This window comes from Cinclus cinclus, chromosome 1, assembly GCF_963662255.1.
Source record: "Cinclus cinclus chromosome 1, bCinCin1.1, whole genome shotgun sequence".
Classification (NCBI taxonomy): Eukaryota; Metazoa; Chordata; class Aves; order Passeriformes; family Cinclidae; genus Cinclus; species Cinclus cinclus.
The window spans coordinates 2,436,994-2,451,330 of NC_085046.1; the positions used below are offsets into that span (position 1 = coordinate 2,436,994).

The 14,337-nt window shown below is 50.2% G+C and overlaps 1 protein-coding gene across 1 annotated transcript; it reads left to right on the forward strand.

Moving 5' to 3' along the window:
• The first annotated feature begins 5,014 nt into the window (after nt 1-5,014).
• Nucleotides 5,015-14,077, forward strand: KLHL40 (kelch like family member 40). The gene is made up of 6 exons (XM_062493346.1): nt 5,015-6,160; nt 9,572-9,732; nt 11,084-11,191; nt 12,258-12,443; nt 13,025-13,171; nt 13,966-14,077. Exons 1-6 carry the CDS (start codon nt 5,015-5,017, stop codon nt 14,075-14,077), a joined length of 1,860 nt encoding a protein of 619 aa, XP_062349330.1.
• Nucleotides 14,078-14,337: the final 260 nt, after the last annotated feature.

Here is a 14,337-nt window from a genome sequence, read left to right on the forward strand (position 1 = left end):
CAGAGATTCCACCCCCTGCTTCCCACAAGGCTTGGTCCACCAGCACTGGGCTCCCCCACAACCCCTATCTCCCAGAGGAGATTCTCCAGGTCCCATGGCTGGAGGTTTTAGGGTCCTGCGCTGCTGGATTCGAGACTGATGTGACCACCACGACCAGCCCACTGGGACTCAAGCCAAAGCCCACCTCAGTTTGTTTTTTTATATGCCATGGACAAAGGTCTAAGCTCACATTCCTGCCCACGGCTGAGGGACGGAATGTGCTGTAGCCAGCCCTTGCTCATCTCCAGCCACCCATCCCTTTCCTCAGCTGCCTCTGGTGTGCACAGCTGTAGGGCTGAGTGAGCACACAGGTGAATAGAATCCAAGGAAAAAAATCCCCAGATGAAGGGCAGGGACTTGGGGCTGGGTGGTGGAGGGAAAGCACATGGGAGGCTCCTTGGAGAATTAGATTTTGGGAGCGTGTGAGACACGGTGCCTTGGAGGGAAAGGTGGGTTTGGAACACAAAAATAGCTCTGGCTCTCTTGCACTTTAGAGTTACTCTCAGTGGCCTTATGTCTGAATCATGTTGCTGTTTGGTGAGGGCAGTATCCACACCCCTCTGCAGCAGGGGTTGAGAGGCTTGGTACATCCCTGTGGATGAAGCAGGATGGGTTCCTAGCCAGCTTTCAGCTCTGCCAAAGTAATTTGTGAAGTTCCTGGTAAATGTCACTTATTTATGTAGCCAATAAATGTTGGATAACTCTGGCACCTGCTGCTCATCCCTGTTATGCTGCTGGTCTGCAGGTGACACCCCTGGCCACCAGAGCTGAGAGGACAAGGATCTGTTTGCAGGTCCTCACCTGCCCTGCAAAAGAGTGACACAGGACGTTTTTTACTTCAACAGAAACCCACTTTGGTGTCATCACCAGACTGAAGGCTGGGCTGCAGCTGGATTCATGCTCACCTTTATTTTGACTCTGCTTTTGTATGTATCTTGACCCTGTGGCCAACAAACTGTCACCCCTGTGGGTTTTGGGTTAGGAGCCAGGTTGGTTTTACTTTTGGGAGCCTGACCAACACTTCTGGGAGTAAGGGCAGGTATTGTGCCTTGGTGGCACCTCGCCACATCCCTTTATGACACATGTGTCACTGCTGGACTTTTCATAGGTGTTTCTTAGCATGTCCGTTATTTCAGATCTACTTTTTCCGTCAAACCAGCTCTGCCACCGTGTGCTTCCTGCAGGGTTAAATTCATCTCCTCCCCTCCACAGGGGTGTCCTTGCACAGGTGGCACCAGCCTGGGGTGCTGACACCAGGGGCTCTGTCACTGTGGTGGCTCAGCTCAGGTCTGTGGCTGCCTGGCAGGACAGAGTCACCTCCCAGTGTCCAAGTGGGTGACTCACATGGCAAAGCCCAGTGACTCTGCACTGCCCTCCTGACTTGGATACTCCAGGAGAGAAAATAGCCCATTCACTAAGGGTCTATATTTACCCAGCAGCTGCATCTGCTGAAGCTGCCAGAAGGAGCTAATCTTAGACACCAGCCGAGAGAGTGATGTGTTAGAGACAGTTCATGGGAGAATTGGGCTTTGCCCTCCTTTTCCAGGAGTTATCCCTTCAGCTTTTGCTGCTCTGACAAGCCCTGGAGGCCTGGTGGGCCAGGAGCACCCTGGTGCTGTCTCAACCAGCTCAGCCTTGCACAGGGCACCCTCAGCCTCACTGAATGCCTCTGTAGGATGGGATTTATCCACTGCTCATCTCTCTGGAGAAGAGCATCTCACCTGCTCCAGTTATTGCCTGCCTCTTCATAAAAGGTCTATCAAGAAGCCAAGAAAAGCAAATTCTTATTGTAATTATAAATCTCAGATAATAACCCTACACTGGACTCTTTCTTGTTCAGCCTGACATGGCTAGAATTCCTTCATCCATCCTTTTTGTTCTAATGTTTTGTCTGGGTGGGAGTGATCCTGGAACACTGCATCCCTATAGGATGTGTCTGTGTATCCTCACTGTTGTGGTTTAATCCCACACTGTTTCTCACTCACTCCCTCCCTCCCCCTCACCCCATAAGGAGGAGAATCAGAGAGAAAAGTAAACAGGTAACTCTGTCGAGATAAGAACAGTTTAACATTTGAAACAAAACATAATGATGATAAAAATAATGGCAAGGAGAGGAGAAAAATCAGCAGCACCCAAGAGAAAAAAGTGATGCACAGCACAGTTGCTCATCACCTACTGACTGATGTCCAGCCTGTCCCCAGACAACAAATTAGCTCCCTTGTGGGTAATTTTCACAGTTTATAGACTGGAAATGATGTTTTGTGGTATGGAATATCCCTCTGGCCAGTTTGGGTCAGCTCTCCTGGCCATGTTCCTTCCCAGCTTTTGGTGCAGCTCCTCTCTGGCAGAATGTGAGACATGGAAAATCCCTGACTCAGGGTGAGAACGACTCAGCAGGAGCCAAAACATCGGTGAGTTATCAGCATTATCCTCATCCTAAATCAGGATAAAACAGAGGACTGTAGGAGGAAAAATAACTCTCCCAGATAAAACAAAAAACCGTTCACCCACTCCCATGTCCTGGGGATTATTCCCCACTTGAGGATACACTATTGGCTGTGGGAGTCCACTGGTCATTGGAAATCCCTGGCTGTGGCCCTGTCAGATGTAGGGGACAGCGCACCCAGGCTCTTGGAAAGCCAGAGCTGTTTCCCCAAACCTTGGAGCTGCTCCAGCTGCTGGGCAAAGCCACTGAAGCCCACGGAGTCCCCAGTGAAGGTTTGGGACCAGCACAGTGCCCTTTCCCTGGGTGAGCCACCACGATGGGAGATGCCAGAGACCCCCCCCAGGTCCCAGAGCTCCTCTGATGGATGGGCTGTGGCTGCATTTTGGCAGTGGCACCTCATGGGTTGGGGGATAAGGAAGCAAAACTCATGTGGCAGCACAACAAAGAGGAAAACAACACAGGGCTCGAGGGAGATTAAAGGCAGAGGGAGGGGGGGAAATCCCAGCTGGTGGCAACACAACGACACAGGATTAAATTTGGCATGGCACAGTGTTCATGCAGAGGGAGAAGAGAGGGGAGGGTGGGGGTGTCCAGCTCCAGATTTCAGGGAGCAAAGATTCCTTAAGTTTGACCCAGTTCAAAGATCAGCACTCAGAGCTTGATCCTGTCACGGATGAGCAGCACAGAAGAGCTTATGTGAGCTCTGAAAACAGCTTGTGATGATTTCCCTGCTATACTGGTACTTCCCAGATGCTTCTGGAACCACACCAGTACAGAAGGGCTTCATACTGGTTTAGGTCCCTCCCTCTTCCCACTCTAGAGAGAACCATCATGGCAATTTTTATAAATACATCCCTGCCAGGGTAAGGGGTTATATGGCTTTAAATACACCAAGAATAATGGCTAATATTTTTTCATAGACTTAATTAAATCGTTAATTAAATCTGTACCATCGCTGAGTGTCAGACAGCCCAGAGGGTCCACAGTAAGAGATAAAACAGATTCATGTGCAAGTTTTACTATGGGTATAAATAATTATAGCTACTCTGCTCGCCCATGTCTAACAAAACTAATTTACTTCTTTGTGAGCTCTGTGGGAATAGCTGGACCTGGACTGGCCATTTGAGGGCCCAGGGGACTTCCTAATCATCCATGGGTAGGCAAGCAGGACCTAAGATCAGCAGGAGAGCTCAGCCACACTGGAGCAGCAGCTCCAGGACAGGCAGGTTGGCCTGCTGTGGCTCTAGACTTCATCATGGGGGTGATGAGCCAGAAGACTGAGCAGGAGATCCTCAATTTACTAGAAGGTATTTGTGTTTAGATGTCTTAATCTGTGAGTTGAAGCCCACTGCTGCATTTCCTTTACTTCTATTCTGCCTCAGACACTCTCTCTGTCACCAGGATCTGGGAAGGATGGATTTATTGGTACCAAGGTGCCCATACACTGTGCCACTGGGGCCCATTTGCGTGTGTGACAGAGTCACAGAATCAGTGAGGCTGGAAAAGAGCTCTAGGATTGACTCCAACCTATGATTTATCCAGACCATGGCCCTGAGTGCCATGTCCAGTCTTCCCTTAACACCTCCAAGGATGGTGACTCCATCACCTACTGCAGGGAAAGAGAGTCACCCCTCTCCCACAGTCCTCAAATCTCCTGCTTTAGTGAGAATTCCTCAAATCTCCTGCTTTAGTGAGAATTCCTCAAATCTCCTGCTTTAGTGAGAATTTTAAAGGAACTTCCAGCACAGATCTCGTATCCCATACAGGGCTGTAAATAAACAGCTCTATCTCCATTTCCCACCTCCTTCCAGACGCCTGAAAAGTGACTCTAGAGGAGAATAAAGGACAAACCTGGGTGAAAGCAGCCCTGGGTGGGAGCTGCCTGGAGCTGGGGATGCCACAAAGCCCACACAAGACCCTCCCTTAGCGCATCTTTCCAGCTTTGAATTCATGGTCTATTTTTAACCCAGCTAAAGGTCCAGCACTTTCAGAGCAGCCCGTTTACCATCACCAGGAGGAAACCCCAGCCTTACCACCCATGACCCAAGAGGCAGATTGTGCTGTTAGATTCACCCAGAGGCCGCTTCCCAAGCCCGTGGGTCACACGTGTCCCCCGTGTCCCCTGTGGTGTCACAGCACTGAAACCTCCTGCTGCCATGGTGACTCATGAGCTGACGGACCCTTCCTGAATTACTGAGGCTGGAATTACAGCTGTTCCCCCGGCCCCCTCCCTTCCTCCTTGTCCAATGTGTCATATTAAAGAGTGATCGGCTTACACATGCTGCACTATGGATTCCTTAAGCTCTGCAGTGCTGTGTCTATATATAAAGCCCCGAGCTGGAAGCTGAAGTGCACAGACAGCTGGGAGCGTAGACAGCGTTTCACATTCCTGCTGTGCCGGAGGTCTGGAAGTTCACGAGGCTGTGAGCTCTGCTTTGAGCAAGTTTCTTTGCTCAGGTATAGGTACAGCCACCAATATTTATCCATAAGAGAAGGGTTGGGGCGAAGAACGAGCGCTTACTCGTCAGCATGGGTTTGCCTCTTGATCAAGTGGAAGAACTGCGTCTCTACCAGCAAACTCTTCTCCAGGATGGACTCAAAGACATGTTGGACCACAATAAGTTTCTGGACTGTGTCTTAAAAGTGAAAGGGAAGGAGTTTCCCTGCCATCGGCTGGTGCTGGCAGCCTGCAGCCCCTATTTCCGGGCCATGTTCCTCTCAGACATGGAAGAGAGCAAGAAGAGGGAGGTCAGCTTGGAAGACGTCGATCCAGATGTCATGGGCAAGATCCTCCACTACATCTACACCTCTGAGTTGGAGATCACCGAGCAGAACGTGCAGGACATCTTCTCCGTGGCCAACATGTTCCAGATCCCCTCCATCTTCACCGTGTGCGTGTCCTTCCTGCAGAAGCGGCTCTGCCTCAGCAACTGTCTGGCCATCTTCCGGCTGGGACTGATGCTGGACTGCGCCCGGCTGGCCGTGGCTGCCCGGGATTTCATCTGCGACCGCTTCGCGCTGGTCTCCCGGGACGAGGAGTTCTACCAGCTCTCCCCCGACGAGCTGATTGCCATCATCTCCAGCGATTCCCTCAACGTGGAGAAGGAGGAGAACGTCTTTGAGGTGGTGATGAAGTGGGTGGGGACCAAGGACCGTGAGAGCCGGCAGAAAGCCTTGCCTGTTATCTTTGAGAGCATTCGCTTCCGCCTCATGCCCAACGACTACATCAAGGACCACGTGGAGAAGCACACCATGGTCAAGTCCAGCCCGGAGCTGCTCAAGAAGCTGCAGATGGTGAAGGATGCCCAGAAAGGCAAATTCACTGTAGTGAAGAAGAAGAAAGTGAAGAAGATCAGTGAGAATCAAGTGAAGGAGAATGTTGTCAATGGAGCAGTAGATGAAGGAGAGGACACAGAGGAGGATGCTCTCCCTGGGATCTTGAATGACACGATGCGCTTTGGGATGTTCCTCCAGGACCTTATTTTCATGGTGAGCGACAGTGGAGCGGTGGCCTATGACCCCAATGCTAACGAGTGCTATTTTGCCTCCCTGTCTACTCAAATCCCAAAGAACCACATCAGTCTGGTGACCAAAGAGAATCAGATCTTCATTGTTGGAGGACTGTACTACAATGAGGACAGCAAAGAGGATCCCATGAGCTCCTACTTCCTACAGGTACTACGTCTATCTTTCTTTTAGTTTCTTTGACCACTTGGGAGCATCACCAAGCTTTAGCTTCCATGCAAAGCTCATAATATTTGTTGTCACATGACGTTAACGTGTAAGTTGTAAACGAAAGAGAATGATCTGGGTTGCTTTACTGGAGATTCTTCTTCCTTTATTTTTAAGGCAGATGCCACTGAAGGGTGGTTGTGGTAGTTGAGGAGGAAGGTTTGAAGGAGTAGAAAATAGGAATGAGCTTTCCTGATCCGAATCCTGAGGAGAGGATTATTTAGAACAGTGAATTTGGCTCAGCCCTGGCTGCCATAAGGTTCACAGACTGCGAGGTTTGTGGCATCAGACCCAGGTTCTGCTCTGCTTCCCCTGGTTACGAACCCCAGGAAAACCCAAGGATGACACTGTCAGGTGCCAAAAAAAGGAGCAGCAGCAGGTGCAGCCACAGAACAAACACCCCAAGGACACAGGACATGTCCCTGCCTCCCAGGACATACCCCATTCCTAATGCTGTTCCTGCCCTTGGAGATGGGTTTGGTCCAGCTCAGAGTCTCTGTCTCAGCCTTTGAGGGGGAAACCACCATGATGTGTTTTGGGGATACTCCTCAGGGAAAGTGGCTGCTCTAACTCAGCAGTGACCAAATTGTGACTGGATTGAGCCATGCAGGCAATCTGAACCCCAGCCTGGGCTGCAGCCCAGATTTCTCTCCCTGTAGACAGCTAACACAAGGTGCCTACCCTTCCTGCTGACCCCGAAGAATCCAGTAAATCCTCTGTTCTTCCTCTCATACACAGAAATCCTTTTTTTTTTTCTGTTCCTCTCCATGGCTCAAATCTTCTGGGAAGAAACAATAATGTGTCCCAGGCTCACATCTTCTGAGGAAAACAATAACATCTCCAGGCCGAAAGGATAAAATGAGAGTGGCTGCCAAGCTGAGACATAGAGCCCTGATCTGTCCCTTGACTCATTGCCCTTAGCAGTAGGGCTGCACATCATGCAGGGACCATGCTTGTCCTCACCTGGAAAGGGGCAGAGGGTTGTGCAGGCCAGGTGAAGTCCAGGGAATGAGAAACCAGGAGGAAGAAACCCCAGCCCTATAAAGCAGGAGGGAGTGGGAAAGCTGAGGAAGTGCTGGGGGTGTCCTGTTTGAGATCCAGCCTTTCACATTGGACAATCCATGATGCCAGAGGTGTGGCCAGCCCCATCATAACTACCTGTGAAGAGCAGGATGATGAATTCAGCCCAAACCTGTGCCTGAAGATCACTCTTCCCAGCAGAGGTGTAGCAGGGCTCAGAGAGGTCACAGAACCTTGATAAAATCATAGAATGGCCTGGATTGAGAGGGACCCTGAAGATCACCTAGCTCCAACACCTGCCATGAGCAGGGACACCTTCCTCTAGACCAGGTTGCTCAGAGCTCCATCCAACTTGGCCTTGAACACTTCCAGAGGTGGGGCAGCATCCTGAGAGCCATTTAATATTTGACTGTACAAAACCCTGGGAAACTTCTCTAACTCCCAATCTGTGCCCCTTTGAACATGTGGGTTGGATGAAAATCCTTTGGTGCTCCTTCCCCCCAGAGTACTCTGTGGGGAGATTTCTCTATTCAGCTCCTAGTTTTCCACCGACTCAGTGGCAAATACCTTGAACATCATGGGGCCAGTTTTAGCTCTTCTCCACAAGAAGGGTCTCTTCACATGCTACCATGTCACTTGTGCTTGGGAGAATCAGACAAAGCCTGGGATTGGAGAGTGCCATCACTTTGCAAGTGTTTAATTTATTACACCAGTGTTGTTATGCAGCTCACAGTTGCTGTATGAGCAAGAGAGGTTTGGAGCCCTTTTTTTCAGCTCAAACAACATATTTATGATGTAGCTATAGCTATGACAAGCCAGTGTGCCACAGCTCCCTACACCTCCTGACTCTTTCTATCCTCCCAAATTTCACATTCTCCTTGCTGAAGCCAGGGGCATTAGGTCAGGGATAATTTAGATTGAAGGACAGGCACCAAAATACAAAAATGCTGATAAATCCCAGAGGCCTTGCAGGTTTTGGCAGGAGCAAAATGATTCCATTGACATTTCGGGTGGAAAAGGGTATCCTTTCTTTGTCACTTGCAAGATTTATGACTCGAAAACAATGCTGAGTCCATCAAGAAGCAGGAACTATCCTGATGACTGGACTGCTCAGGGTTACACTATAAATAACACATGTGTGGACCACAGCTTACAAAGGGATAAAAACCACAGGCACCCAGCTGAGGCCGAGTCTTTGGAGCTGGCCCATCAGGCTGAAGCTCTTTGGCCTAAGCCCATGGCAAACAATGCTCCAGGCAGTGCTGCGTCACAGTTTCATCCTGCAGTCTCACAAAACTGGCTGCAAGACACCCCTCCCTCCTCTGTCAAGCTACATTAAATTTTTCTCCCCAGTTCCCAGTGCTCAGAGTCTCCTGTATAAGAATTTTTCTTTCATTTTTTTACCCCTCCTGGTGGGACATGAGGCAATGCCTTGATCTACAGATGTCCAAGGTTTTGGTGATCTGATGCAGCAGCTTGCTTATCTGTTAGATGGGTCTGGCACCCCTTTTTCTGTGTAAATTATTTTTCTGTGCAACATTGCTGGCAGCACACTGTTACCTGGCAGAGATGGAAAATATCAGGATGAAATACTGTGCAGTGTTCTATTCATGAAAAGGTTCAGGAAAATTTCTAGGATTGAAATGCTTCAATTCCTCCAGCCCCAGGAATGATCCATTACAAGTCCAGAAAGGGAGCCTTTCACCCAAAGACAACCGAACTTGTTCCAAGTTCCAAGGTGGAAGAAGAGACTCAGGAGAGAGTTTATCCTTCTACAACTCCCTGAAAGGAGGATGTAACCAGGTTGGCCTCTTCTCCCAGGCAGCCAGTGACAAGATGACAGGACAAGGCCTCAAGCAGCACCAAGGGAGGTTCAGGTTGGACAGAGGGGAGAATTTTTTTTACTGAAAAGGTGTTCAGGCATTGAGGTGGGCTGCCCAGGGAAGTGGTGGAGTCACCATCCCTGGAGGTGTCCAAGAAATGACCTGATGTGGCACTCAGTGCCTTGGAATTGACTGGTGAAAGGTTGGACCCAGTGATCTCAGAGGTATTTTCCAACTTTACTGTGGTTCCGTAAAGTCCAGGCTTTGATGAATAGAGCAGAACCTGTTGCTGCAGACCCATCTCTGCTCTTATGTCACAAAAGGTTTGTCATACAACATGTGACTTGGGTTTGCTCTCAGATCTCTCAGGTGACAAAGGCACAGTCACAGGGACATTGCAGAGAGTGCTGCTGGGGTGGCCAAGCTGCACATGGGAACAGATTTTGTCCTCCTCGTCTGGACCCTGACTAAACAAATGGGCACACACTAATGACCATGTGTTCCCTTCCAGTACGACCATCTGGATGCAGACTGGCTGGGGATGCCCCCCCTGCCCTCCCCTCGCTGCCTCTTCGGCCTGGGGGAGGCAGAAAATTCAATTTTTGTGGTTGGAGGGAAGGAACTGAAGGAGGGAGAGAAGACCTTGGATTCAGTCCTGTGCTACGACCGGCTGTGAGTGTTCAGTGGGGTGGGAGGGGACTTAGAGGAGAAGGTGGAACAGCTGCCATGCAGTGACTCCAGCTCTCCAGAGGTCAAAAGCTTTGGGAGAAAGGCTTGAACTCTGTCTGTGGATGCTGGGACTGTCTGGAGCTGTGCCCTGGGGCTCTGAGCTGTCTTGCTCCAGCTGCTCCCTTTATCCCTCCTGGAGAGGGAAGCCTTTATGGGGATATTTTGTTTTCTGGGACTGATATTAGTAGATGTTCATGTGAGACATGTACAGAGGAGTTTTTCTTCTGTTAAACCTTCTGCTCTTGCTCACTGATTAAAGGTTCAGTGACAGTCACTGTGGTCTCACCAAAAGGGGTTTGAACAGAAAAGCTTGTTTTTAAAATTTTCAGATGTGTCACAGAATGGCTCATGCTGATTGATATCAGGCTTAATATCTGATTATTTTTGGACAATGGGCTCTGACCCATGCTAGCTCATGAGCTTTATTAAAAGACATCATCCTGTTCTTCTCTCAGGAGACAGAAACTTCCAAAGCCTGCTGCTCTCTGCCCCAAAGAGACAGAGCAGCAGGCATCAACAAGCCTTTGCTTGGTCTATATTTAGATGTATGTGCTTCCAAGTCTGTTTTATAGGCAGAGATTTGAAACCAATTCCATTCCCACAGAGCAGGGCATTTATCTGCCCCTGCAGACACTGGGAAAGAATTTGTCTGCCCCTGCTAAGAGCTCAGAGAGTGCTTTGAGTATCAGTTTGAAGCTGGTAGAGATGTGACCAGCACCACTTTATTTCTGGCTTTATTTGGTTGATATTATTCTGATTGACAGTGGCTGAACCTGAGCCAGGTGTGTGCCCAGGTGGCCAAGAAGACCAGTGGCATCCTGGATCAGGATCAGCAGGACCAGGGGAATGTTCCCTCCTTTGTGCTGGGCACTGCGAGGCTGCACCTCAAATGTTGTGTCCAGTTTTGGGCCCCTCATGACAAGGACATTGAGGGGCTGGAGTGAGCCCAAATGAGGAAACAGAGCTGGGGAAGGGTCTGGAGCACCAGTAACAGCTGAAAGAACTGGGGAGGGGGGGGGCTCAGCTTGGAGAAAAGGAGGTTCAAGGGGTCATTATTGTTCCCTATACCTACCTGAAGACCTCAAGAAAATAATGGATATTAGCATAAATATTCTATTTATTTCACTGTCACCCCCTTTTAGGATAATAACATTTACAGCCTGAGCCCGTCTCATTGCAGATCTTGTGTTTCTGAGATTGAGTTTAACCCCATGCTCACCTCTAGGGCTGGGAAATGCCATGTGTCACCCAGCCAGCTACAAATCCTTTTGCTTCCCATCTTTTTCTGACCCAGGTCCTTCAAGTGGGGTGAGGCCGATCCCCTTCCCTATGCAGTCTATGGCCACGCAGTGGTGTCACACAAGGACCTTGTCTACGTCATTGGAGGCAAAGGAAGTGACAAGTAAGTTAAAGGGAAAGAGAAAATCAAGGAGGCAATCCCCCAAACCAGTGGGAGTGCACAACTTGTACGTCCTCAGACTGGTTTAAGGAGGGTTGGATGTGATGGGAGATGTGGATCCTTCCCTCTTTGTTCACCTTTGTGCCTGCAGCCCTTTCCAAAACCTTAGGTGGCCAACAGGGACATCAGGAAGATGGCAGTGTCCTTACAGGAGAATGTATTGCCCCATCCTTGGAGGCAGGCTGGATGGAGCTTTAAGGGAAACTGGTCTAGTGGAACGTGGCCCTGCCCCTGGGGATTGGAATGAGATGATCTTTAAAGATCCTTCCAAATCAAACCATTCTGTGATGCCCTTTGCTCACAAAAAGAAAAATAAATGCCACACTGACTGGGAGAAGCATTGAAGAGCAAGAAGCCTCTTCACTTAGGGTCTCCTGTCTTGGACTTGTGGAGCACAGTGGTCACCATAGTCAAATCCAAACGTGTATTTGCAACAGGAGGGAAAATCCTCATCATCCTGCCCACTTGTAGGAGACAAGCTCAGCAGGAAAAGCATCCCAGTGGCCACCTTGCAGGGAACAAATGAGAGTGTTTGTAGATCAAACACTCCACAATCCAGTAAGGATTGGTCCTTGCTCAGGAAGGGTTTTGGTCTGAAAGGCGTGAAGGTGCACACATTCACACCTCATAGTGCTCACCTGGCACAGGAACATCACTTCGGGTATTTTGCAGCATCACTTGGATCAGGAGCACTAAAACAATGCCTTGATGGCTGTGAGGGGTCCTGAGAGGCTGTTGGCTGCCTGGACCTCTATCCAGATATGTGAGCACCCAGCTGAGCTCTCAGGACTCCTATTCAAAGTGGGCACAGCAGGAGGGGAGGTGTTACACACACAAATGGCGACTCCAGGCACGCACATCCTTGGGTGCACACCCAACAGAGGGGTGTTTCCCTCCACTCAAAATCCTCCCTAGGCACTTCTTCCAGCAGACACCCCCAAACACCTGCCGTGCAAAACCACCCCTTGGCAGGTCATCGAGGCCCCTTTTCCTTCTCATTTTTCTCCAGGAAGTGCCTGAAGAAGATGTGTGTCTACAACCCAGCCAAGTTTGAGTGGAAGGAAATGGCTCCCATGAAAACTGCCCGCTCCTTGTTCGGAGCCACCGTGCACAAGGACAAAATCTATGTGGCAGCTGGTGTGACCGACTCTGGTTTGACCAACTCGGTGGAGGTCTACGACATTGCCACTAACAAGTATGTCCTGAGTTGTGGTTACACAGGCAGTAGGGGCAGGTGCACGTTCAGCAACTTCCAAACCATCCTGGAGTTTGTTTGTGACTCCTGGTGTCAGTTCCTTCAGTTTGTATGCCTGTGGCAGGCGAGTTGGAACTGGAAAATCTTTAAGGCCCCTTCCAACGCAAGTCATTCTAGAATTCTGTGGTTCCTCAGAGAGCTGGGCATCACCAAAGTCACTGTGGTTGGGCTGTGGATCATCTCAGGATCATCCTCAAAGTGTTTTCACCCACTGTGCTGTCCTTGGGTTCCCTGGCAGCTTCACCCATCATAATATTCCCTCTGAGTCTGGGTGGTGTTTGCAGCTGCAGTCCCAGCACTGGAACATACTGGTCCCTGTACCCGAAACAAAACAAAGTTGAACAAAGATGATGGGAACAGTTTCCCCAAAAACAGCCAGGGTATGGTCCCATCCCACCTAGACCCACACACCTGGATCTGCCACTAGCGAGCTCAGCTGCTGAATCCTGATTTGATGCCATCCTCAGTGTGTGCGTGGGTGGCCAGAATGCTCTAACTTGTCCCCTCTCTGGATGTGGCAGGTGGGACACCTTCACTGAGTTCCCTCAGGAGCGCAGCTCTGTCAGCCTGGTCAGCCTGTCTGGGGTGCTCTACCTGCTCGGGGGCTTCGCCACCGTGGAGACAGAGTCAGGAGAGCTGGTACCAACGGAGCTGAACGATGTTTGGAGGTGACAACCTTTCCCCAGGGCTGCCCAAGGGAGCATGGGAGGGATGTTAGTAATGAAATGGATTATTTCTGTCTTTCTTTTATGCTGTCAGTATGAGATGGAGGTTGCCACCCCCAGCATGAGGCTGCAGGCTCAGCACAGGGTGTCTGAGAAGTTCGCTCTGTGCTGTGCTGGAGGGCACGCTGGTGCTTTAGTGATCTGTCCCAGCCTCACACAGCAGCAGACCAGGGAAAACTTGCTCCTTTGGCTTTGTTGTGCATTGACATTTTGCCTGGAGCTGGTTCCAGCCTCCCCTTTGGTGTGGAGCAGCATCTGTGCAATGCTTCCTCTCTCTGGGAACAGCCAGTGCTCGGGCTGGGAAGGAGAGAGTGAGTCTGGTCTGGGAAGCAGAGAGTCTGGGCTGGGAAGGAGATAGTCTTACATGCAAGAGGAGTGGGCAGAAAGCTCTTAGTGACAGCTGCTAACACAACGTTGGCTGCTCCTGTCCCTTATGTCAGTGCTCTGGCACCCTCAGCAGGATGCTGCTGTCCTTCACCATGGATGTTCCACCTTGGTGCCATAAACCCAATTCCCTGAAGAAAAAGATTCCCTTCCCTGTAAGACCGTGTGCTGATATCCACATCCCCCAAACCAGAGCACTCCAGGATTTAAAGTCCCCGTGCAGATTCCTGTGGCCAAATAACTCCTGTGGGACATCTTGCCACACACCAGGGCTCCCACCACTATGGAGAGCAGCTGCAGGGAGGGAGTGGAGACCTTTCCTCACCATTAAGTGCCTGTCTGCCTCTCCCCAGGTATGATGAGGAGCAGAAGAAGTGGGAAGGGGTCCTCCAGGAAATCCAGTACGCCTCCGGTGCCACGTTCCTCCCCGTGCGCCTCAATGTTCTGCGCCTGACAAAGATGTAGTCAGGAGTGATTGGTCTTCTTTCCACGGGGTGATGGGGCAAGGAGGGATGGGGAGATGCTTATCAGAAATGTGGCATCTGGACACTGCCCAGGACATTGCATTTGTGATTGGTACTTTTTTGGATAAGAGGGAAAGAGGGGAGTGTATCTGGAAAACCACTGGGAACTTGAAGGTGCTCACAAGGCAATTAGAGAGGGGGTCTGGAGCCTGCAAGGAGCTGGAGAAGACTGAGAAGCACAGAAAAATTAGTTACTCCAGT

What these genes read in the sequence shown, in the direction of transcription:
- KLHL40 (XM_062493346.1), top strand. Translation starts at nt 5,015, where the DNA reads ATGGGTTTGCCTCTTGATCAAGTGGAAGAACTGCGTCTCTACCAGCAA. An exon ending in GTCCTGTGCTACGACCGGCT is followed by an intron (nt 9,733 to 11,083) that starts GTGAGTGTTCAG and finishes TTTCTGACCCAG; the next exon opens with GTCCTTCAAGTGGGGTGAGG. An exon ending in GGAGGCAAAGGAAGTGACAA is followed by an intron (nt 11,192 to 12,257) that starts GTAAGTTAAAGG and finishes ATTTTTCTCCAG; the next exon opens with GAAGTGCCTGAAGAAGATGT.